The 27,022-nt window shown below is 36.0% G+C and overlaps 1 protein-coding gene across 1 annotated transcript in view; it reads right to left on the bottom strand.

Moving 5' to 3' along the window:
* LOC103204055 (contactin-6) overlaps positions 1-27,022 on the bottom strand; it is a gene marked incomplete at its 5' end in the record, with an annotated part of 246,435 nt that overhangs the window by 207,791 nt on the left and 11,622 nt on the right. The window contains 2 exon segments of the mRNA XM_007949175.2: positions 1,707-1,809; positions 4,107-4,310. Of these exon segments, the coding sequence (XP_007947366.2) occupies positions 1,707-1,809; positions 4,107-4,310 (307 nt within the window).

Raw genomic sequence — 27,022 nt, 5'->3', positions numbered from 1 at the left:
TAGAGGACTTGATTTTCCACTTTTGTAAATAAGACTGTTGGAGCTTTGATCATGATTATATCTTAATATAATCACATATAGTACAAACATGACATACTATTACAAAGATTAGAAATATCATATAATAAATGCTTAGCTATAGATGTCTAAGAAATGAAATCATTCACTTTAGATTCTTGAGAACATGCCTCAATGATATTCAAAGTTATTTTATTTTGCAATAGTTTTTGTTCTTTTTTTTAAAATTCCTGGAATCCATATTTTCTGGTCCCAAATATGATGGAATAGGCTATTAATATTCTTTTCAGTTGCTTTCATTGGTTTGTTTTTAAAATAAAATATCTAATGCTTAACTATGTTCCTGACAAATATTTCTTTGTGAACTTTTATTTCTGAGAAATCTTGAAATGGCAAAAGCTCATCATTTCTTAAAAGACAAGCAAACAAATAAAACTGATGTCAAACCTCTGTCATTTTCTTAAGAATCATTCACTCAATGGATAATTATTTATTGGACAAAAACTATGTCACCAGTACTGTAAAAAATGAAATATGATCTCTTAAGCCTTTGATAGGAGCTCTGGTAGCATAGTGGCTAAGGCACTTGACTGCTAACCAGAAGGCTGGCGGTTCAAACCCACCAGCCACTCCTCGGAAGGAAGATGGGGCAATCTACTTCCGTAGTGATACTGCCTCGGAAACCCAAGAAGGGGTCGCTATGAGTTGGGTCCGACTTGAGGGCAAATAACAACAACAACAACATTGCTGTATTTAGTTAATAACAAGACTAGTGATTTTAAGGATATGTTACAGAATTTGGGGTAATTCATGATTTTTAAATTTGATGGCCACATTAGAAATGGCCTCTTTGTGTTTAGAGGTAAGTCTTCAAAACTTACAGTGCAAGTTAAGCCTCTTAAGACTCAAAGTAAGTTTTGGAGACCAGAAAAATCAGTATCACCTGGGATTTTGTTAGAAATGAAATCAGACCTTATCCCATATTTACAGAATCAGAATCCCAATTTAACTATATTCCCAGGTAATTCTTATGATCATTCATGTCTCATCTAGCTATATTACTTGTTTATTGGGTAGTGATGTTTACTGGCAAATAAATAAATAAATTCAAATGTCACAAAAAGACATAGATGTTCCTGTTACTCCATGTAAAAATGCAGATATTTTGCTGCCTTAAACATTTCAGACATGATCCTAATCCAAGTAAAACCACAAACCTCCACTACCCAGGGCAAGTTTTTCTCAATACTAATTATCTACTATGAACAATGGCCTTTAATTGGTCTTATTTCTGAAACGAGTAGGGCAGGTTTTTCATTTACAAGAATTGCTGATTAATTAAGCAAGGAGACACTGCAGGCAATGTATTTCTGGATGTAAGACAAGATGGAGTGAATGATGTGTCCATCATTTTATGCAAGTGCTATTATTCCCTTGCAACATGCTTCCTAAATGGGCCTCATTATGCTCAAACGAGAGGAAATATTAGCACATTTAGGGGAGAACTGCAGCCCCAATCATTTTGAGAGTATTAGACATGTTTGTTTAAATTCCAATCAGAAAGTTCCACTTTTACCCAGCATTTTAAATCCATTTTGTGATTTACCTTAGAGCAATGCTTGAATAACAAAGAGGTTTTAAAAAAATTAAAGCAACTAGGAAAACAAAACAAAGCAAAACCACCTTACTTTCCAAGGGCAAAACATTCCAGTTTTACAGATGAATCCTTTGCAGCTTGTATTGTTTCAGGAAAACGCACTTCAATCTTTGGTTCATATTCCCCCATCACACCTGTTAAATATCAAAAGAGCTAGCAGCATTTCTGGAGAATAGAATTTTCTATGAAGTAAATGCTTCATTAATGAAAACCTGATTATTTGGTCTTTCAGTTAATAATATTTTTCTGTTAGTTAATGGGACACAGAGGGCAAGGAAACTTCATGATGCTATGTAAGAAATTAATTCATCCTCCTCCACCCCAAACAAAAAATAATCTAAGATGTATCATAGAATTAGGCTAGAGACATACCAAATTTCCTTATCTTCCACATCAACCTCTTAAAAAGAATTAGTGTTTTCAATTAAGAACTAATGACACTTAGATTCTAAAATGCTTCTGAGTTAAAAAAAGAAAAAAAAAAAGTTTATTCTTTAGTGATCCTTCACCCTTTCATGAAACTCTTGGGGCCAGCTCTGCTTATGAAAAAGGAAAGTTTCAGATAATTACATAAGACTGATGCAGCAACTCTTAATCCAAAATACCAGTATTTTTTCAGTGAAACATATCATTTAACCATACCAAGTGCCAAGTGAGGTAAAGATGTATACATTTTCATGTCACTTGAATAAGGTATTACCATTAAATTAGTTTCTTGTACACTTATGCAAAACATTTGGGTCTTCAGAATTTTTTTTTTTTAATTTCTGATAAGCAATTGTAAGCGTGGACTAAGCTAAGACTAATATAGTTATCTAATACATTGTAGACTCAATATCTACCGAGGAGTTATAACAAACAGAAATATATTGCTAGGGTATACTAATGAATCTGATTAATTTAATCAGCGATAACTCAAGATTTCTTCAAAACTTTGATAATTTTTCATTTATAACCTGAACACCAGAGTAATATATTCCTAAAAAAAATACTGAATTGTCAGCCAGTACAATTTTAGAAAATGTGAAATTTACATAATATATACAAAATAAAAATACCTCAGTTTTATGACCTTGATCATTCCAAAATATTTGAAAAGGGTATGGTTGAAGAGTAGAGCACTACTTCATTTAATTGAAATGGTAAGTTTTTTTTTTTTTTTTTAAGTTATTTTCTATTTGCTTAAAACCTGAACTTTCTTGGGTGCAAACTTACAGAAGAGGCTTGATTTTTCATATTATGTATAATATTTTCAGTCTATTTTTATAACAATTGTGTTCAAGGGAATAGGAGAGATGGAAGATGTAAGAAATTTAGAAGGGAAGAGTCTGAAATGAAGAGAAACAAAATGGAAATATATATGGTAGAACCTTAATACATATTGTTAGCTCAGGAGCTCTTCCAGTCATCAACAGAGTTTTCAGAGTACTCACTAAAAGATTTAAATTGGACTCATGAATAAAATTCAGTGACTACTCAATTCTGAATTAAGACCACACAAATATATTTGGGTAGTTAGTGATTATGAAGGTTTTAAAAAGCCTGTCCTAAGAACTCCCTGCATAGAGTTGGTTCCATAACTCTGTTACCCATTATTAATGTTATATTCTTCCTTTCCTTAAACTCCTCCCAGGGGAGGGGGAGAAGAAAAACTATAAGGTATTTCAAGTCCAGAATCTGATCATAAAATGCTCCAACAGATTTTCTATCTTTACTTTTCCCACTGTGAACATTAAATTAAAAAATCAACTACAGGATTTTTCCACTTCAATGACTTGCTTAAATTTCCTAGCTCTCTAAATCTTGTACTGGCTATGACTTGACTAAGCTGCAAAGCTTGTCAGAGACTAATCTGAATTATGTTCCTTGGAGGAATATAATTAGTATGTAAATCTTGTTTCATTTTTCTTTAGAATGCTCTTAATTATTATTGGTTTGCTTTGCTTTCCTTGGATATGAACTTTTTCCCTCATTCTGCCAGCCAAGTAAATAAAGGATGAGCAAAAAAGGCAAATATGGAAAAGAAAGGGGCATTTTAAAAAGCTGCATCATATGTTCATTAAGTATATGTTCATTCAATTATATAAACTTGGCAGCACACACACGTGCACACACACACATATATTAACTCCCTCAAACATTTTTTTTTTCTTTGAAATAGTCCTTATGCAAAGAAAAGATATTCCATTCCAGTGCCAGCAGAGAGAAGGCACAGTGTGTCCGGAACCATGTATACTATATTATATGGGTGAGTTACAGAATTTCAACTGAATGTTTTATAATACATGATTCATATTTGTCAGTTGAACCTAAACTCATTGATGATGTGGCTATGCTGAACAAGAATGAAGCAGAAAGCTTTGCAGATTTCACCAGGCTTCAAGAGCCTTGGTCAAAGTATATTCCCAAGATAACTCATCCATCATCTTACCATCAGTGCGCTGCACTAATGGAGTGGGTGGTCCTTGCACACTTCTCTGGGCTTCCTTGTTTGTTATAAAGCAAGTGTAGTTGCCCACATCTGATGGTTCCACTTTAGCAATGTACAAATTTCCTGTCTCTTGAGATACAAACCGTCTGTTGTCCTCTTGGACATATAAAGGGTTATCATTGAAGGTCCATGCATAAGATAAATCTGGAAAACATAAAAAAAAATATATTATTCTTATTGTATTCATTCTTATCTTAACATTTTGTTGCCTACTTCTCAAGCATTAGAATAAAACCATGTCACTGCTTGCCTAGTGTACATCTGATGTCTTGTAATGATTAATGTCCTTCCCTGCGTGTAACAAACAGTTTGCACTGGACTACTAACCAAAACGTTGGTGGTTTGAACACACGCAACAATGCTGTGGAATAAATGTCTGGCAATTTGCGTCTGTAAAGATTATAGTCAAGAAAACCCTATGGAGCTGTTCTACTCGGTAACACATGGTTTCACCATGTGTCAGAATTGACTTGACAGCAACAAGTTTTATTTTGTTTCAATACTCAGAAAAATACTAGTTGGGATGATAAATTATATGGCCACATTGCTGATTACTGGGTTTTGAAATTTAAGATTGAGACTGGAATACATGGATGAACTAATTTAAAAAAAAAAAGAAAAGCTACAATATATATGACATATCTCAAAATGCACACTTCTTCAGTGATACTCACTTTGGAGCAGTGTTTCTCAATGAATAATAAGAGGGACATTTCCATTAAATATGATTAGGAGTATCTGTTAAGAATTTAACTAAATACTTGACCTTAAAAACTTAAATTCAAGGGATCTACCAATTAGCTAGAGATTCATTTGTTCAACCATTAGAGAATTTCTGAATAACCAGACAGTGATAATTTTAAGACTTCAACTACAACAAAGTAAAGCCTCTGACCCAAAAAGCTCACAGCAGTTATCACTAGTTATCACTAGTCTGGGTAATTTTAATGTAGGGTGATGTGTATGTGGGGTCACCATAGAGAATCCAGAGTAAGGACCTCAACTTCTCAGAAAAACTAATGTCTATGTTAAGACCAGTAGGATGAATGGGAGCCATACAAGTATTAGATAAGTATACAGACATTGGTCAGAGAGCACATAGCATGAGTAGAAGTTTAAAGATGAAAGATCACTTTTTCTGAGCATCAAGCAAACCATCCCTGAAAATCTTATATATGAGTATGAATACATATAATCAACTTGCTATAAAATGCACAGATGTTAAGTAGTGGGTTCAATCAATAGCAATAATTACATACTTTAGGTAAATATCACATAAAAATTAAGTATGGAACATTGCCATCTCAGAAAATTTTCTCCCATCACTTTCAGGTCAATCCCATCACTGCAACCGGTATCTGATATTTTAGTTCTATTCACATTTTGTTTTCACAAAGATGGAGTCAGGGACCATATACTATGTTATGTCTCATTTATTTCATTTAACATATTTTTAATTCATTTATATGTTTTTGATTGTCTGTTCTTTCCATTTTATTGCAGAACAGCATTCCATTTCATGAACATCAAAATGTTTTTAGTCATTTTCTTATTGATGAGCATTCAGATAGTTTCCAGTTTGGGGTCGTCATGTGTCAGGATGAAATAAATATTCTTGTAGAAGACTGTGGATATTCTCCTCATTTGTTTTGGGCAAGTTCCTAGTAAGTCATTTTGTAGATATATGTTTAACTTTAAAACATGTTTTTTTTTTAAAAAAAAAAAACACTGTCAAAGAATTTTTCAAAGTGGTTGTACCATTTTACATCCTCATCAGGAATACATAAGAGTTCCAATTTCTCCACATCCTTGTAAAAATTGTGTTGGCAATCTTTTTATTTTAGCCAGATATCTTTGAGCAAAGGAAAATACTCTCCTGGGTTAGGCTTTGTAAGAGTGGTACGACTTGAAGGCTACAAAATCACTGTCATGGAAATTAAGTAGCATGGAACCTATTGTATAGAATATGGAAATGGAAATATATACTTATCCAAAAGGAGACCCAAAAAATAAGTCTGGACATAAGGAAGAGGAATATATGAGAATGTGTCAAAAGATATTTCCTGTATGGACATTCACACACCTGGAAAACAGAGAACAGCATCTAATGCTATTAGAGACCTCTTGTCCCAGCAGAGGTTGCAGGTCATCTGTACTTACATAAAAAACTGGTGCAAAATCAAGACAGAAGAGATAGCTTTTCTGATGTGTCTAGTAATCTTCCTCAGCTGGAAGAAGATCACCTGAAACATTCTTCACTGAATTTAAATTTTCTAAAGGTTGAGGGGGCAACAAAGATTAACAGCTATTCTGAAATTAATTCTGATCCATGTAGAAAACTTTTAGGAAATGGAAGTAGGAGAATATTGCCATCTTTTTTATTATCCCTGTAAATATATGTGTGTGTGTATCCATATCTACATCTGTATTTATCTATATACTTAACAATACTTAGGAAACCAGAGTTGAACTAAATAAAGAAAGGAAGAAAAGGAAAGGGGAGAGTGGTAGGAACATTAGAGAGAGGAAAGGAAGGAGAAGGAAAAAGGTGTTAGTCTACAGAAAAAGACCATTAATAGTGATGAAAAGGTAAATAATTAAATTCTGACAGTGAATTCATAGACAACAGTAAGAAACAAAGGGTCTGACAATTTAAAACAAATTCATTTGTGCAGACAGGACCCTGATACTGTTCTCAGGAATAAAGAATATATGAGAGAAAGATGATGAGAAACAACAAAAATGCCATAATGCATGAAATATGAAAATGAAGAAAATGTCATTAAATCTACAAGAGTAGTGCCAGGTAGATTAAAAAAAAATCCAAGATGCATTGTTACATGACATATATAAATAAGTATGTCTAATATGATCCAACTAAAAAGTATATATCTGTCTGTGGCTATTTGTGTACGTTCATACCAATTATTATATTTGAAAACCTGGCAGTGTATAAGGTAGTTATCTCAAAGCAATGGGAGTAGTTATTTTAAAGTAGCAAAATACAAGACTTTTATTATTGGAATGTTAAATTTCTATATGTTACTATGTAAATGGAGGAAGAAACAACAGCTTGTAAATAGTCTCAGGGAGGCTAAATGAACTACAGTTTGTCAAGTGTAAGATGGGATCCGACTCAATGGCTGTGAGGGTTTTTTTGTTTGTTTGTTTACTCTGAATAGTTCAAACTCTAAACTGTTCAAACTCTTACTGACAGTATTGATTCACAATCCTGGATACATATTAGAATCCCCAAGGAAGCTTGTTTAAATACAAAAAAACCTATGGAATCACCATGAGTTAGAATCAATTAAACTACAAAATGTTGAATCCTACTTCTAGCCTTTGGTTTCATTACATCTGAGTGAGGTGCCATGGAATCTGTATTTTTAGTCAATACCCTCCAAATGACTCATACAGTTGATCTGCAACTTGAATATTATGTCCAGAACACATCTTATTGAGAAGGAAATTAAGAATCTTGAGTGCACTGAGAGGCAGATAGCCAAACGTATCAAAGACTAGAAGCTTTCACACACAGACACACACACACACACAAAAGGGATAAGAATTTATTTTTTGACCCTGAAAAAATAATTTGGAAAAATATTAGTGATATCTTTATATTTGAAAGGCTCCTATGCAGATAAAGGGTTAAATCAAATCCTTTCCATTAAAATCCAGATAGCAAAAGTAAGAAATAGGTCTGTTGAAGGCTACAGAATGCTCTTGACCTATAGTATATCTAAGAATAGCCTAAACTTTAGAACTATAGCAGGAGATGATTTATGAAATAGTGAGCTATCATTAGAATTGATCAAGCAGAGAGTGGATGAGCATTTCTTGAGATGCTGGAAAAAAGACAGTTTTGTAAAAGATGGATGGTTAAACCTATGCTTTTATAAGTAGACTGCTACACTCTCAATATTCTCTTAAGCTCCCTAAGATTTTATGCTTTTATATCAAGTATGCATAAACTCATTTCATTTTTTTTTTTATTTTTGAAAATATGCTTTGACATTCTTGATCTCTTCTCAGGTACTGAATCTCCCTTTTCTTGGCCATGTTCCTACTGAGGTCTTTCATCATTGCATGAGGTCTCCTGCTTCTAAGTTTCTTTACTGATATTTTTTTTCTGCCTCACTTCTAAGCCTTGTTGCTCTGTCTCCACCAAAGAGATGCTCAAAGGGTTTTTGTTTGAAACTAGAGAGTTGCCTATATAGAAAATTATTCTTCAATATAGAGAAGAGGAAAAAATGTAATTCAGATTCCCCTGTTGTCATGGACTCCTCATCTTGTGAAGTTTTTGTGAAATAAAGATAATCTTGAGCAAATTCTCAGGGATATATCTCAGCATAAGGATCTGTATTCAATGTCTATTTGTGGAAAGAAATGAGCTCTAGTTCTATGAAATCCTTTGTAACCCCTTTTACTTAACAGAAATTACAGGTTGTTGCTTGCACCCAAGAAATCTTTATATTCTTCACCCTATAATTTTGAGACCTGAGACTACAATCTCCATCTCTCTCTTGGTGAATTCATTTTTACCTTAGCTGCTAAAACTTTCCATTCTGTCCTTGTATGTAGTGCATCATCCTTTAAGAGAGGACTATTTAGATGACACTGGAAGAATGTGGCCCAGAAATAGAGAAGGATACAAAGAATAATAAATTTACATAGCACTTATGTTTCATACTCATCATCCCAAAAAGTATTTTGTGAAGCTAATTGGTTATTGCTAATATGGCCCAAGCTACTGTATTTTCAATCACCTCACATGCATGCAAAATCTGGACAATGAATAAGGAATACCCAAGAAGGATTGATGCATTTGGATGATGGTATTAGCGAGGTATATTGAATGTACTGCCAGAAGAATGAACACATCTGTCTTGGACCAAGTACCTGCAGAATTCTTCATGGAAATGAGGATGGCAAAACTTCATCTCATGTGCTTTGGACATGTTATCAGGAGGGACCAATCCCTTGGAGAAGGACATCATGCTTGGAAAAGTAGAAAATCAGAGAAAGTGGGAAGACCATCCACAAGATGGATTGACACAGTGGCTGCAATAAGGGGCTCAAACATAACAATGATTTTGAAGATGGTGTGGGACTGGGTGCTATTTTGTTGTGTAGTACATAGGGTCACCATGAGTTGGAACAAACTCGAAAGCACTCAGCAACTAACAACAATAGGAGTACTAGTTGTTGTTGTTGTGTGCCATCAAGTCAGACCCGACTCACAGGGAGCCTTCCTTGGGTTTCTGAGGTGGTATCACTATGTAAGTAGATTGCTCAACCTTCCTTCCGATAAGTGGCTGGTGGATATAAACTTTATTTCCCAAATTCATATTATTAATGTGTGGAAGCATAGGACTTGAAACTAAATCTGTCAGATCTCAAATTCTTTATTCCTTCCATGATATCACCTTCCTACTTATCTGAAACAATTGATATTTTTCTATGTCAATCTCCTTCTTGTCTCTCCTTCTTCACCCTCAAACTTCCTTTAAAACTACCAACTCTCTGTCTATACAAACCTATCCATATTCTAGGACAATCAGTCCTTACCATCCATTCCATGCCCCACCAACATTGTTTGCCTGTGCCCAGTTTCCTGATATTTTATAAGATAAAAGGTTAACCTGTCACACTAAATTACTCCAAAGTGCTTATAGCTAAGGGTAGCTGGGAATAGGACTCTTAAGTAAAATGTCAAATAAGTCATTTTTCCTCCTAAAACAGTTGTTCTCAAACTGCAGTATGCATCAGACTGACCTATAGAGCTTGTTAAAACACAAATTGCTGGACTCCATCCTCAGAGTTTTTGATGTGGTAAGTCTGAGAGGGAAACATAAGAATTTGCATTTCTAAAAGTTCCTAAGTCATGCTGAGAGTCTTGAAACCATACTTTGAGAACCACTGCATAAATGGTTAAAAAAAAAAAAAAAGAAATCCTTCTCTGTATAATGACTATAACCAAAAGACCAAACTCAAGGCCATGGACTCAGATCTGACTCATAGCAACCCCTTCTTGGGTTTCCGAGGTGGTATCACTACAGAAGTAGATTGCCCAGTCTTCCTTCTGAGGAGTGGCTGGTGAGTTTCAAATGCCAGCCTTCTGGTTAGCAGTCAAATGCCTTAGGCACTGTGCTACCGGAGCTCCTATAATAAATATATGAATGGAAATGCCCTGGGTTTTGAACAAATGGTGGCTGCCTTATATGTCTGTCTTTGGATGGTTTTGTTGGAACCTGGAGAAGAAAATATTTCTCCAATCATAGATTCATAGAATGTCAGCAATGAAAGGGATTTGAGGGATTGTCTGGCCCAATGTCCTCATTTTACAGGTAAAGAAGCAGAGGGGAAGATAGAAAAGAGCTGATATAGTCCAGGTGTCTTTTTGTGCCCCTTGGTAAACTGATGAAGATGTTAAGCTGGGAGATGCTCCTGTCATTGTATTTTTTCATCTTTCCCTAGTCTCTTCTCCCCAGGGGCTGCCTCTTCCTATTTGCCCAAACAGTAAGCCTGCAGTGGGGGCTTTAATCTATTTTCCTCCATCATCAGCCTCTGCAGTACTTAATTTGTATATTTTTTAATGGGGAAGGAAAAAAAAAATACCTTGGAAATTAGAAGTTTAAAAATCTTTCCATTTGGCTTTTCTTAATTAAATGTATAATTCATGAGCCACTTATGTTGAAACCATTGAATTTTTAAATATTTTCTCCACCATCTATGACATTTATCTGTTATTAATGGCTGTGATGCATTTCCCCCACAATGATTCAGAGGTAACATTAGAGCTGAATGATAATTGGTCCTTCCTGAAACATTTTCTGTAGTTTTGCATTGACACCATCTTCTACAATTTTATTATTATTAGAAATGGCATATCTGCAGTAAGCAATTGAAGACTCTATCTTCTGCTCTCTGAAGCATACAACAAATCCTATTTTCCCCAGAGCATGATTATGTTTTGACATATTTTACAGTCCTATGTCTTGTACTGTGATATTTAAAATAAAAACACAAAAAAATATATGCATCTATACCCATTATATGGGATGAAATTTTTATTAGGGGGAACTATCTCATGTGCAAGAAACCAATAATGATAACCACTGACACTGTGAACTTCTATTGGCTTTAGAGAATGGATCTAAAAATTGGTAGCATGTTTCTTTAAGTAGGAAATAAATGAGCAGAATGAAGAATTTGAAGCACTGTGCTCAGATTTATAGAATAAATCCCCCCTTTGGAATATTCCAGAATGAATGTACTTTACTGAAAACATTGTAAAGTGCCCCAGGGTTAAATGGAACTGAGTCTTGTGTGGTAAATCATGGTTATGCTAGCTCAGTGGCAAAGATCTAATCCAAGAACAATAATTTCTTTCTCTGGGTTAAAGTCATTGATATTGGTGTCAAGCAAGTTTATGATGTAACCAGAAAACTGTCCCAATATGTTTGCAATTCATTTCTATTTGAGTTCCCATTTATTCTACAATTACCACTTGACCTTCACTTTATACACCTCTTGTTTGGAATCATGGAGATGATTGTCTTTGTGGCCCACAAACCACTACTAAGTAAAGGCTCCCTGAGTTCCTATTACTGCTAAGTTACAAAGGACTTTAGGAATTATTGTGCATTGGAAACTTCTAACTACAGAAGGAATGAAATCACAGCCAGGCTCTGAGCTGAACTGCTGGAAAACCTCAAATTCTAAGGAAGACTGATTAAGTCAAGGGATGTAAATATTCTAAGGACTGGGATTCCCTTTTTCTCCCCAATTCCTGTCCTCCGTAGGTAAGCTTAATACAACAAGGGAAGACATGGGCTATACCAATAGTTCTTAGCCTCAAACACTTTTCTTCCCTGAGGAATTTGGCAAAGTCTGGAGAAATTTTTAAATCTAACAACTAAGGTTGTGGATTGCAGGTATCTTGTAAGTAGAGGCTAAAGATGTTGCTATCTTGTGATCATATCTTTTTTTCTTGATCAGCCCCCAATTCCCTCAAACTCAATACAACATGTATATCCAACTACCTATTCACAACTTAGACTTTTATATCTAACAACATTCAAAATTTCACGTTTTAAAACCAAAAAAAAAAAAAAACCTTACTGCCATAGAGTCAATTCTGACTCATGCTGACCCCTTTTGGATTTCTGAGGTAGTAAATCTTTACTGTAGTAGACTGCCCAGTCTTCCTTCTGCAGAGTGGCTGGTGGGTTTAGAACTGCCAAGGTTCTGGTTAGCAGTCAAATGCCTTAGGCACTACACCACCAGAGCTCCTTAATAAATCTTAAAACAAGTTCCTTATTTCTCGCCTCACCCAAGAGCACACTCCCACTTCACTGGAATTCCAGTAAGTAGCACTCCATTCTTCCAGTTGCTTAGCCAAAAAAAATTGGAGTTTTCTTTTGCTCTATTACTTCTCTTAAAAACTGCATCAACATTTTAGCTCTACCATCTAAATATATATGGGAGATAGCTACTTACCTACCCATCCACTGCTAGTATTCCTGGCCAAAGCCACAATTATGTGTCACTTAGATTACTGTAATCACCTCTTAACTGTTTCTATTCTTGTTCCCCAGCAGTGCCCATAGTCTACACTTCACAGTAATTTTTAACAAGGAAGGAGAAAGTATGTCACTCTTCTGCTCAATATCTTCTAATACATTTTAATACCATTCATAGTAGAATCCACAAGCTGGGTGTTATAAACAGTTAACAATCTGTAAGAAAGACCTACAGATCTACTTCTGAAAAGTCAGCCTTTGAACACCCTATGAATTTAACTTGATGACAGATAGTTAAAACGTCTTGAAATGAGGCCTTACATCATCCTCATCATCTCTTCTGTTTGCTCATTTTGGTTCAGAACATTGGCTTCTTTGCTTCTGCTTAGCGTGCCCTTACTCAGTGATGATCAATGGTATGTGTCAACATAGCTAGGTTGTGATTCTCAGCCATTTAGGATCTCCTCTTCCATAATGCAATTACCTTCCATTTTGTGATCTGTTATGAGCAACCACTCACTCAAAAGGAGCCTTTCTTTGAGGGTGTGGTCTGTCTTCAGTATATAAATAGATTCTCTGGCAAAGCTCACTTTCTCACATGACCCTGCACTCTTCTTGATGCCTGACCTTCAGTTCTTGGGTTATAAATCTTCAGAAGTCTCTGGTCTACTTTCTGACCTACAGATTTTTTTTTTTTTGCAGTTTCACAATTTATTTGTTTTTCCTCCTTTCCTTCCTATTTTTTCTTTTTTTTTTTTTTTTAATTGTGCTTTGGGTGCAAATTTACAGTGCAAAATTTGTTTTACATTCAACAGTTTGTGTATATTTGCTTTCACACCCCAATTACCATACCCAATCATAATGCCCTCTCCTCCCTTCCCATCCCTGTGACACCCCCCGCCCAGTGCCCTTCTTACATATGCACTCCTGTCTGTCCAATTGCAGCTGTTTCTCCATATGACTGCTGCCTCTCTTGTGCCCCATGGCCAATTGCTCTAAGTGGTGTATCTCCCTAGAGTGGGTGGGTACATCGCTCAGGGTTGGGTAAGTCTTTCTACTGCTGGGCTGAGAGTCAGTCCTTGGGAGTGAGTCCAATCCCAGGCCCAAAGGATATTGGGGCCCATAATATTGGGGGTCAAATCAGATGCTGTCTGAACAGTAATTCTGGTTATTTTTGTGCTTTTGAATTTTGTTCCACATTTTTCCTCTCACTTAATCCAGGATCTCCAGTTGATCCCTTCTTGAGTGGTTGGCATTGGTAGCCAGGCACCATCTAGTTCCTCTGGTCACCAAGTCCATCATATCCTTGGACGAATTGTTTCCAAATGTCTTTGATTTTCTTCACTCTTCTTTGCTTGAGATGAGAGGAGACCAATTGTTGGATCTTAAATGGCTACTTGAAAGCTTTTAAGACCCCAGTTGCTACTAACCAAAGTAGGTTGTGTAACAAGATTTTTATGTACTATGTTGTGCCAATTGACCTTGGTGTCCCCCAATACTATGGTCCCAAGTCAGCAGGACAGGTGATTCTCTCTCTCAAGGTGTTTGGTTGACAATGAGAAATTACTCCAACTCTGTCTTCTGTTGCTTCTGAAATGAGTGTAGCTAATTTTGTATCACTACTATCTATGCAAGATTGTCTTCAGCTAAATCTGTCCTTATTCTAGGGTACATTCCTGTTCACTGACCCCCATCTGATCTTCTCAGTTGTCTATGTATTTATCGGTAGCCTTGTGTTTGGTGTTAGTGGTAATGCAGTATTGCGCATATACTAGGGTTTGCCTCTGTTGTCTCTCTCTTATGTGCATGTTTCAGTGACCTTCTTTTCCCCAATGTTATCATCCTAGTTACAGATTCTTTCCATACCATCCCTCCCCTTATCCAAATCAACATGTGACTCTAAACTTGTCCGAAACTTTCCCTCCCCTTCCCTTCCATCCCCAGTAACCTAAAAAGTGAGTCCCCTTCCCTAAGTAAACTTTTCCTTGACATTTTACAATAATGGGCTCATACAATATTTGTCCTTCAGCAATGGACTTATTTCACTCAGTATAATGTCCTCCAAATTCATCCAAGTTGTGAGATGATTCTTTTATTCTTCATTATTCTTTAATGTAGCATAGTATTCCATTGTGTGGATGTACCATAATTGTTGTTGTTATGTGCCATTGAGTCAGTCCCAACTCATAATGACCCCTCCTTGGGTTTCTGAGGCAGTGTCACTATGGAAGTAGATTGCCCAACCTTCCTTCCAAGGAGTGGCTGGTGGGTTTGAACCACCAGCCTTCTGGTTAGCAGTCAAGTGCCTTAGCCACTATGCTACCAGAGCTCCTGTACCATAATTTGGTTATCCATTTATCTATTGATGAGCATTTAGGATATTTCCATCTCTTTGCTATAGTGAATTATGCTGCCATAAATATGGATGTGCATATATCTGTTGGTGTTCTTTCACCTCTTTAGGATATAATTCTAGTTATGGAATTGCTGGCTCAAATGATATTTCTATTTACAGTTTTTTAAGGAAATACCATACGATTTTTCACAATTTTCCATTTTACAGTCCCACCAGAAGCATATAAGAGTCCCAGTCTCTCCTCAATCTCACCAGCAATTGTTATTTTCTGTCTTGTTGAACTTTGCTATTATTGCTGGAGTGAGATGATATCTCGTTGTTTTTTTTTTTTTCAATTTGGACCTCTCTAATGGCTAATGAGGATGTCAGATGGATCTTAGTTGAAAGCAAAGAATACCAGAAAGATGTTTACTTATATTTTATTAACTATGCAAAACCATTCAATTGTGTAGATCATAACAAACTAGGTAACATTGAGCAGAATGGGAATTCCAGGACACTTGACTGTACTCATGAGGAACCAGCATATAGATCAGGAGGCTGTCATTCGAACAGAGCAAGGGGATACTGCATGGTTCAAAATCAAGAAGGTAGTGTGCCAAGATTTTATCCTTTCATCATACTTTATTCAATAAGTATACTGAGCAAATAATCCAAGAAGCTGGATTATATGAAAAAGATCGTGGCTTCAGGATTGGAGGAAGACTCATTAACAACCTGTGATATGCAGATGACACAACCTTGCTTGCTGAAAGTGAGGATGATTTGAAGCACTTACTGATGATGATTAAAGACTACAGTCTGCAATATGGATTACACCTCAATATAAAGAAAACAAAAATCCTCACAAGTAGTGCAATAAACAACTTCACAATAAATGGAGAAAAGATTGAAGTTGCCAAGGACTTCATATTACTTGGTTCTACAATCAACACCAATGGAAGCTTCAGTCAAGACATCAGATGACATATTGCATTGGGAAAATCTATTGCAAAAGACCTCTTTCAAGTGATGAAGAGCACAGATGTCTCCTTGAAGACTAAGGTGTGCCTAACCCAAGCCATGGTATTTCCAATTGCCTCTTATGCATGTAAGAGCTGGACAATGAATAAGGAAGACCAAAGGAGAGTTGATGCTTTTGAGTTGTGGTGCTGAAGAAGAATGCTAAGAGTACCATGGTCTGCTAAAAAGACTAACAAATCTTTCTTGGAAGAAGTACAGCCGGAATGCACCTTGGAAGCGAGAATGTCCAGATTTCGTCTCACCTACTTTGGTCATGTTGTCAGAAGGAACTATTCCCTGGAGAAAGATATCATGCTTGGTAAAATGGAGGGTCAACAAAAGAAGGGGAAGGCCCTCGACAAGATAGATTGAAACAGTGGCTGCAATGATGGGCTCAGATATAACAAGGATGGTGAGCCTGGCACAAGACTGGGCAGCGTTTTGTTCTGCTGTGCATAGGGTCTCTATGAGTCGGAGATGACTCGATGGCATCTAACAATGACACTAATGGCTAATTATTGTCAGCATTTCCTCATGTTTGTTAGCTGCCAGTATATCCTCTTTAGTGAAGTGTCTGCTCATGTCTTGCCCATTTTAAATTTGGATTGTTCCTGTTTTGGCATTGCAGTGATGAAGTTTTCTATAAATTTTGGAGAAAAGTTCTTTGTTAGATATGTCATAGCCAAATATTTTTCCCAATCTGGAGGTTCTCTTTTACCCTTTTGAAGAAGTCTTTCAGTGGGCATTGGATTTTAATTTTTAAAAAGTTCTAGTCATCTAGCTTCTCTTCCACTGCTTGTGCATTTTGGGTTATGCTTGATAGTCTATTTATGTCATAAACACTAGGGTCCCTAGATTTGCCCCTATTTATCTTTGAGGAGCTTTATAGTTTGGAGTTTTACATTTAAGTCTTTGATCCTACTTGAGTTTTTTTTTTTTGTGTGTGTGTGTGTGTGTGTATGGGATGAGATATGGGTCTTATATCATTTTTTTCTGCAGATGGAAATCTAATTTTGCCAGCACCATTTGTTAAAGAGGCTATCTCTCCTCTATTTAATGGGTATTGGTCTTTTGTCGAAGATCAGCTGTCCAGAGATTGATGGGTCTATACCTGGGTTCTCAATTCTATTCCATTGGTCTACCTGTCTGTCATTGTACCAGTACAACACCATTTTGATTCCTGTGGCTATATAGTAGGTTTTGAAATCTGGGAGTGTGAGATCTCCTGCTTTGTTTTTCTTCTTCAGCTGTGCTTTGCCTATGCAAGGTGTCTTTACTGTCCATATGAAGTTAATAATTGGTTTTCCATATCTGTAAAAAATGTTGATGGTATCTGGATTGAGACTGAATTGAATGCATAGATTGCTCTCAGTAATATTGACATTTTTACGATATTCAGTCTTCCTATCCATGAACAAGGTAGGGTCTTCCATTTGTGTAGATCCCTTGTAGTTTCTTGTAGTAGTGTTTTGTATTTTTCTTAGGTAGGATATTTTATCTTTTTGGTAGCTATTGTGAATGGTATTGTTTTATTTCCATTTCAGAGGTGTCTTTGTTGATGTAGAGAAATCAAATTGATTTGTATGCTGAATTTGTATCCTGCCACTTAGTTGAACCTCTCTATTAGTTCCAGTAATTTTTTGGCTGAGTCTCTTGGGTTTTCTATGAATAGAATCATATAATCCACAAATAGAGATAGCTTTACTTCCTCTTTGCCAATTTGGATGCTTTTCATTTCTCTTTCTTGCCTTATTACTCTAACTAGGACTCCCAATATAATGTTAAATAGAAGTGGTGATAGAGGACATCTTTGTCTGGTTCCTGTTCACAAGGGGAATGCTTTGAGACTTTCTCTGTTAACAATTATGTTGGCTATTGGCTTTGTGTACATGCCCTTTATCATGTTGAAAAGTTTCCCTTTAATTCCAATTTTGCTGAGAGTTCTGAACAGGAATGGACATTGGATTTTATCGAATACTTTTTCTGCATCAATTGATATGATCATATGGTTCTATTGTTTTGTTCATGTGGTGTATTACATTGATTGTTTTTGTGATGTTGGCCCATCCTCGCATACCTAATATGAATCCCTCTTAGTCAGGATGTACTGTTTTTTTGATATGTTGTTGGATGATGGCTAGGATTTTGTTGAAGATGTTTGCATCTATATTCATAAGGCATATTGATCTGAAGTTTTCCTTTTTACTGGTGTTTTTCCCTGGTTTTGGTATCAGTGTTATACTTGCTTCATGAAATGAATTTGGGAGTATTCCAAACTTTTTCTATGTTTTAAATAGCTTGAGTAGTATAGGTGTCAACTCTTCCCTGAATATTTGGTAAAATTCTCTAGTGAAGCCATCTGGGCCAGGACTTTTTCTTGTAGGAAGTTTTGTTATGACCTGCTCAATTTCTTCTTTTGTTATGGCTGTGTTCAAGTAATCTATATCCAACTGGGATAGTTTACGTTTATCTGATGTTTCCAGAAACTTGACCATCTCTTTTAGGTTCTCTAATCTGTTTGAGTAAAGTTCTTTATAATATTCTGTCAATATCTTTTTTATTTCACTTGGTTCTGTTGTGATGCCACTCTTTTCATTTATTATTCTTGTTATTTGCATCCCCTCTTTCTTTTCCTTTGTTAGAATTGCCAATGCTTTGTCAATTTTGTTTATGTTTTCAAAGAACTAACTTCTTGTTTTGTTGATTTGTTCTATGGGTTTTTGTTTTCTGCTTCATTTGTTTCTGCTCTAATCTTTATTTCCTGACTTCTGGATAGTGTAGGTTTCTTTTGTTGCTCTTTTTCAAATTGTTGAAATTGTTGAGTTTTAGTGTTGATTTTGTTTCTTTCCTCTTTTGTGATGTTTGCATTTATTGTTATAAATTGATCTCTGAGTACTGCTTTTGCTGTGTCCCATAGGTTTTGGTAAGATGTATCTTCATTCCATTTGTTTCTAAATTTTTTTTTTTTAATTTCCCACTTTATTTTTTCTGTTACCCAGTAGTTTTTAAGCAGTGTATGATTCAGTTTCCATGTATTTGATATTTTTTCCTAAATCTTCCTATTATTGATTTCTACTTTATAGTATTGTGGCCTGAGGAGATGCTTTGTAGTATTTCAATGTTTTTGAATCTATTGAAGCTTGTTTTGTGTCATAACATATGGTCTATTCTGGAGAATTATCCATGTGCACTGTAGAAAAACGTGGCTTGTGTGTGGTTTTGTTGGGTGGAGTGCTGTGTGTATGTCTATGAAATCGAGTTAGTTGGTTGTGTTGTTGAGTTCTCCTGTATCTGTGTTGAGTTTTTTTTTTTTTTCTAGTTGTTCTGTCCCTCCTTGAAAGTTGTGTATTAAAGTCTCCTACTACTATTGTTGAGTAGTCTATTTTTCCTTTCCATTCAGTTAATATTTGCTTTTTGTAGTTTGAAGCACTTTCATGGGGTGTACAGATACTAATTATAGTGATATCTTCTTGGTCAATTGATCTTTTTTAGCATCATATAATGACCTTCTTTGTCCCTTACGCTGTTTTTCACCTTGAAGTCTATTTTATCAGAAATTAGTATTACTACTCCTGCTCTTTTTTGGTTGCCATTAGCTTGCTATATTTTTTCCCACTTTTTAATTTTTTAATTTGTTTTTTATCTTTATGTCTAAGGTGGGTCTCTTGTAGGCACTGTATCAATGGGTCCTCTTTTCTTATCCAATCTGCCATTGAGGTGCATTTACTCCATTCACATTGAGTGTAATTAGTGATAGGTATGAATTTGTTGCTGTCATTCTATTGTGTTTTCTGTTGTGTTGTTGGTGATTTCCTTGCTCCAAATATTTTTATGTGCTGAGCTCACTTTGTTGCCAAGTGTTTCTTCTCTTTTCTTCCTTATTGTTGGTTTTGTGCTTATTAAGCACATTCGTTTTTCTTCTGAGTTTGCTCAGGGGGATTGTTATTTTTCTTTGTAATTACCGTGAAGTAAATTCATGTCACCTTAACTTTGGACCAGTCAGTTCTATAAAGATATTGTCCTGTCTTCCTCTCTATTTGGAAGTTTTGTAATTAGAGCTTTTATTCCCTCTATTTTCTTTATTGCTGGTGTCATCTGCGGATTGACTCCCTTGTTTCTTTGTGTACATTGTTTTATAAGCTTCTTTTGAGCATTTATTTCTGGTTTGTTTTTTAAGTGTTGATATCAAGTGTCCTGACTTTAATTTGTTGTTTTCTTTGTGGGTTCTCTGTTGTAAAGACTCCCTTTACCATTTATTGTAGGGTTGGTCTGGTTTTCACGAATTCCTTTAATTTCTGTTTGTCTGAGAATGTCTTGATTTCACCCTCAGATATGATAGACAATTTGGCTGAATATAGAATTCTTGGTTGGAAGTACTTTTCCTTCAGTGCTTTATATGCACCGCTTCATTGCCTTCATGTCTGCATGGTTTCTGCTGAGTAATCAGAAATTAGTCTTATTGGTTGTCCATTATAGGTGATATTTCTTTTTTTCCCAAGCCAATCTCAAGATTCTTTCTTTGTCTTTGCTTTTGGAGAGTGTGATTATGATATGTCTTGGTGACTTTCTCTTTGGATCTATCCTGTATGGTGTTCATTGAGCTTCTTGAACGCAGATCTTCTCTTCCTTCATGATATGGGGAAATTTTCTGTATCAAATCTTCCACAATTTTCTGTTTTTTTTTTTTTTCCCCCTCCTCTTGTTCTGGTATTCCAATGAGGCATATCCTGTTTCTTTTCATGTCATTGCATGTAACTCTTAGGTTATCTTCATTTCTCTTAAATTTTTGTTCTGGCTTTTCTTAATAGAGGCTGGTGTCAAAGGATTTGTCTTCTAGTTGGGAAATGAATTATTTGGCCAGTTCAGGTCCACTCTTTTGTCCTTCCACTGTGTTATCTAGCTCTGCAATTTTAGTGTTCATCTTCTGGATTTCTAAATGCTGTTTTCTATGACTTCTAACTGTGTATTTATTTTGTTATTTTATTCTTGAATGGTTTTCCTGAATTCTTCCAAAGTACTGTCTGTCTTCTCCTTGATTCTGTTTGTGGTTTTCTTGAACTCTTGTAGAGTCCTATATACATACCTTCTGGATTCCTTCTCAGATAATTCTATTGCCTGCTCTTCTGCCATGAGAGATAATTCTTTAGACTGGGATTTTTATTTCTATTGCCTTATCCTGTTTTGAGGTTATCTGTTGTTTCCTAGACATTATGAAGTTTTTGTCATTAAATGTTAGGTGTGTATGGATTTGTTTCACCCTGATTTTATGTTTAACTATATTTGAAAGTGTGGAGCAGGTGTACTTTTTGGTTATTAATTCTGCTGCACTGGTTTGCTCTCCTGTTTTCTCTGTGCTGATGGGATCACTGGAGAGGACGTGGAAGTAGGTTCTGTTCATCATGAAAGGGATTTGAGATTGGGATGAGCAGATGTTATGGTGGCTCAATGTGTTCCTTCTACTGGATGAAGCATGGGAGAAGGGGAATAAAAGAGAAAGAAAAGACAAACAAAAAAAAGCACCAATAATGAGTCCCCATTTTCTGTGTTTTTGCAAGATTCTGCTGGCTTAGGCAGTTTGGTTTGTGACTTCCTGTGATGGTTACAAATGATGACCTCTTGCTGTCAATCACAGACCCACAGTTCAAAACTAACAGAGACCCCAGTGGGTAGAGGGTACCTACCTTCCACTTGGATCAGGAAGCCTCAAAAACTCTGTACCCTGCTCCACTCTGGGTTAAAAAGTGATCGTGAAAGAGTTGAACCCCAGCCCATTACTGTGAGCTCTCTGGGACTCTGCCTACTTGGAGCGAGCTTCCTCCTTTCTCTCACTCCTTTCTGAGCTCTGCTGCAGCCCAAGCCAAGGGGATTTTTATCTGTTTCCCTAAAAGGTTATCTACTAACTCAGCTCAGCTCCCAAAGTCTCCATCAGAAGCTCCCAGTGTGGGTATTCTGAGTCCCCACTGTCTCTGTGAGTTCTGTGATTTTTTTTTTTTCCCCTTCCTCATTCTTGCTGCCAATTTCTTCTGTATTGTTAGTGAGTATTCCACTTCTCTCTCAGTCTCTCTTCTGGCTAGGCAGTTTTCTTTATTTTTCCCAGTTGTTTAATCTTCTCTTTTTCTCCTCCCCTAACAGATCTGGTATCCTATTGTGTCTGTAGTTGCTCACAACTCCAGTATCACTGTTTGTATCTGCTATACCTAGTTATTCAGGAATTAAGATGCTATAGGGAACAAACATATGGCATACAGGTATAACACCATTTTCCTCTCCTTCTGACTCCCAATCCCAAAAACCCATGAACTAGCAGAGGCCTTCACCCTGCTGTCTGATCCATGTGGGACTTGCCAGCTCTTCCAATTGCATGGACCACTTGAATAAATTTCTTTGTGTGTGTGTGTATACACTTCACTTGTTTTACTTCTTTAAAGAACCCAGACAAAGACACTCATATATTTCATTCTCTAATTCTCTTTAGTGTTCTTTTCAAATGTCATTGAACCCTTCTTTGACCTAAAAATATACAACTCATTATTTTTCACCTCGTATTTTCCACCTTAGCTATTATTACCACCTCTCATACTTTATATTTGTTTATTACAGCTTACTGTAAAATTTGCCACCATTTGTCTATCAGTTTGTCATACTTTGGTGGCTTGCATGTTTCTGTGATTCTGAAAGCTATACCATTAGCATTTCAAATACCAGCAAGGTCACCCCATGGTAGAAAGATTTCAGCAGAGCTTGCAAACTAAGAAAGACTAGGAAGAAGAAAGAGGCTATCCACTTAGAAAACGAATTAACACTGAACACTTTATGAATAGCGGTGAAATTGTCAGATATAGTGCTGAAAGATGAGCCTCTCAGGTTGGAAGGCACTCAAAATATGACAGCAGAAGAGCTGCCTCTTCAAAGTAGAGGTGACCTTAATGATATGAATGGAGTAAAGCTTTCCAGATCTTCATTTGCTGAAGTGACTTGATTCAAAATGAGAAGAAACAGCTGAAAGCATATTCCAGAATGTGGGCTATATGAGGTATGAATATAGGTAAACTGGAAATTGTCACAAATGCAATGGAACACATACAGATCAATATTCTAGGCATTAGTGAGCTTTAATGAACTGGTATTGACCATTTTGAACGACACAATCCTACAGTCTGCTTTGCAAGAATGACAAATTGAAGAGGAATGGTTTTATATTCATCTTCAAAAAGAACATTTCAAGATCTATCCTGAAGTAAAATGTTGTCAGTGATAACATAGTATCCATATGCCTACAAGGAAGACCAATTAATAATGTTATATTCAAATTGAAGCACTAATCATAAATGGTGTAGATCAGGAAATTGAAGATTTTTACCAAATTCTGCCATATGAAATTGGCCAAACACAAAATCAAGATGGATTGATAATTACGGATGATTGGAATGCTGAACTTGGAAACAAAGAAACATCAATAGTTGGAAAATATGGCCTTCATGATAGAAATGATGCCTCATGAAATAATTTTGCAAGACTAACAACTTATTCCTTGCAAATACCTTCCTCAACAGCATAAATGAGGGCTATACACATGGACCTTGCCAGATAGAATACACAGGAAAGAGATCAACTACATCTGTGGAAGGAGACTATGGAAAAGGTCAATATTATCAGTCAAAACAAGACCAGGTGCTAACTGTGGAACAGATGATCAATTGCTCATATACAAGTTTAAGATGAAGCTGAAGAAAATTAAAACAAGTCCACAAAAGACAAAATATGACCCTGAGTATATTCCCCTTGGTTGGAGAGGTCATTTAAAGAAAATATTTGAATCATTCATCATCTTCAGTAACTGAAGATCACACAAGTTGTGAGATGACATCAAGAACATGATTCTAAAACAAACTCTTAAAATAAAAAAATAGAAAAAAAGAACATTATATACAAAACAAAGCAAAAGGTCATTAAAAATTCAGAAAAGAAAGAAAAGACCAAAATGTATTTCAGAAAAGATTCTGAAACTTGCTCTTGAATGGAGAGCAGCTAAAGTGAATGGAAGAAATGATGGAATAAAATGGCTGAACAGGAGATATCAGAGGATGGCTCGAGGAGACAAAGTATTAAAAGAGTATTTTTCAAGCTGAAAGAAGTGAAGAAAAATTCAGGCCTTCAGTTGTAATATTAAAGGATTTTACAGGCAAAATATTGAACAATGCAAGGAACATCAAGAGAAAATAAAAGGAATACACAGAGTCACTATACCAAAAAGAACTGGTTGGTGTTCAACCATTTCAGGAGTTAGCATATAATCAAGAACTGATGGTATTGAAAGATGGAGTCCAAGATGCACTGAAGGAACTGGCAAAAAACAAAGCTCCAGGAGGAATTGTCAGAATACCCACTCAGATGTTTCAACAAACGGAGGCAACACTAGAAGTGCTCACTCGTTTATGCCTGAAAGTGTAGAAGACAGTACCTGGTCAGCTGACTAGAAGAGATCCATATTTGTGCTCATTCCAAAGAAAAGTGACCCAAAAGAATGTGGAAATTATTGAACAATATTATTAATATCACGTGCAAGTAAAATTTTTCCGAAGATAATTCAGAAACAGTTGTAGAAGTATATTGACAGGGATCTACCAGATATTCAAGCTAGATTCAGAAGACGAGAGATATCATTGTTGATTTCAGATGGATTTTGGCTGAAAGCAAAGAATACCAGAAAGATGTTTACTGTGTTTTATTTACTATGCAAAGGCATTTTACTGACTGGGCTATAACAAATTATGATAACACTGTGAAAACTGGGGATAGCAGAACCCTTCAATGTCATGAGAAACCTGTCCCTAGACCAAGAGGCAGTTGTTTGAACAGAACAAGGAAGTACTGTGCAGTTTAAAATCAGGAAAGTTGTATGTCAGGGTTGTATACTTTCAGCATACTTCTTCAACCTGTATGCCGAATATGTAATCTGAGAAGCTGTACTATAAGAAGAATGGAACATCAGGATTGAAGGAAGATTGATTAACAAGCTGCAATATGCAGATGAGGCAACCTTGCCTGCTGAAAAACAAGAACACTTGAAGCACTTAGTGATGAACATCAAAGACTATAGTCTTCAGCATGGATTACACCTCAACATAAAGAAAACAAAAATCCTCACAAATAGACCAAAAGCAACATCCTGATAAATGGAGAAAAGTTTGAAGTTGTCAGGGATTTTATTTGACTTGGATCCACATAAATTCAACTCTTCTACCTGATTTAAAAGTTGGTTCTGAACAGAGAAGAGAGCATTTCCTGTAAAACACACAGGTTGAAACCTGTGATTTTATAAGCCCAGAATTGAGACTTTTATATTCAGATAATAAAGCTAAAGGATGTATGTTTATGTTGGATATGGTGAAACTATTATTTCACAGTGAAGGTGACATAATTAGACACCATGCATTATTTCTATATTTTGCATTTTTAAATAAAATTCCCAAGTGAGCCTTGGCTAGCTCACTACATCCATAGACATCTATTCACTATGTATTTTCATATTCATCCTGCAACACTGGCTTGAAGGGTTTATGTTTATTTCTAAATTTTAGAGGACATTCTGCTCTTACTCCTTTTACAAGTGACAGGTGAAGACTATTTGTTACAAGTGACTGTGCCTTTTAACAAAAGTGTACCTTTCAGGTGAGTGAGAATTAGTGGTGGAGAGACTTCTCTGCTTATGGTTCAGTGTTCACTTCAAGGCTCAGTGACTTCTCACACTTTACACCCAAATGAGCGAGCAAAATAAATTTGTATTACTTCTTTCTGTCACATGAACTTGTGAGTAGAGAGATGAACTTACAGCCCTACAGGGACACTACAGTAGAAGAAACAAAATGTTTTTATTTAGCTGATTACCAAATGTTGGTTCTGTTGAGCACAAAGAGGCTAACTAGGAGAATTGCAATTTTCTGAGACTGGTATGCAAGTTGCAGGGAAGAATTTCAGTAGATAATGAGGGATTGGTTAGAGGTTATTTGGAAAGCAAGGAAAGACATAGATTACTGTTATGGACTGAATTGTGTTCCCAAAAAATACTCATTCCAGTCCTAGCCACAGTACGTGTGGATGCAATCTTGTTTAGAAATAGAGTATTCCTTTTGTTATGGCAATGAAGTCATACCAGTATAGGGTCTGATAAAACCTAATTACTTCTGAATTAAAAAAAAAAAAAAAAAGCAAAATAGGCACAGAGACCCACACAGGGGGAAGACAGATGCCATGTGAGGCTCCATCTACAAGCAAAGGAGCAACAATAACTGCTGTCAGTCATTAGAAACTAGAAAAGAGGCTCATAGAAAGAACTGACACAACCAAGAATCTAATTTGGATTTTCAGTCTCTGTAACTAGGAAAAAGTAAGTTTCTGTCCTTTGAAGCCACCAACATGTAATTCTGCTACGATAGCACTAGCAAACTAAACATCTACCATTAAGATTATTTAGCAGAAAAGAATCTCAATGAAGTCTTGCATCAGATATGCATTGTAGCTCTTTATTTGTTCTCCAAAAAAATCTCCAGTAAAATTTGCATTTTTTTCTGAAACATTTTGTATTTAAATGTTTTGAGAAGATGGGACCAAGGGCTATGCCTGGCCCTAAGTTAGGGGGTAGTATGAAAGCACAGATCCAGTCACAATTACAGGGTCTGTTTAGAAATAGGAATAAAGAAGTAAATTTACTCATCTCACAACATAGAGAATGTTCCTGCTCTGCTTCCACATTGGCTTTTCACTCTTCTAGGAACAAAGCAGAGTGTGCTAGGTTTGTGTTCTGGCATTACTGACTAGATTCCTTTTCTCTTTCCTTATGGGTACCTTGTGCTCAGGTGATACAAATAATTTATTAGGCTTGGCTGCTAACTGAAAGGTTGGAGGATCAAGTCCACCAGGTGTGCCTTGAAAAAAAGGCCTGGTGATCTACTCTCAAAAGATGAACC

Source organism: Orycteropus afer, unplaced genomic scaffold (genome assembly GCF_000298275.1).
Source record: "Orycteropus afer afer isolate SDZICR_OR568_19922 unplaced genomic scaffold, OryAfe1.0 scaffold00241, whole genome shotgun sequence".
NCBI classification, from domain to species: Eukaryota; Metazoa; Chordata; class Mammalia; order Tubulidentata; family Orycteropodidae; genus Orycteropus; species Orycteropus afer.
Note: the sequence above shows the minus strand (reverse complement) of the source record. Positions and strands in the feature narration are given on the sequence as shown.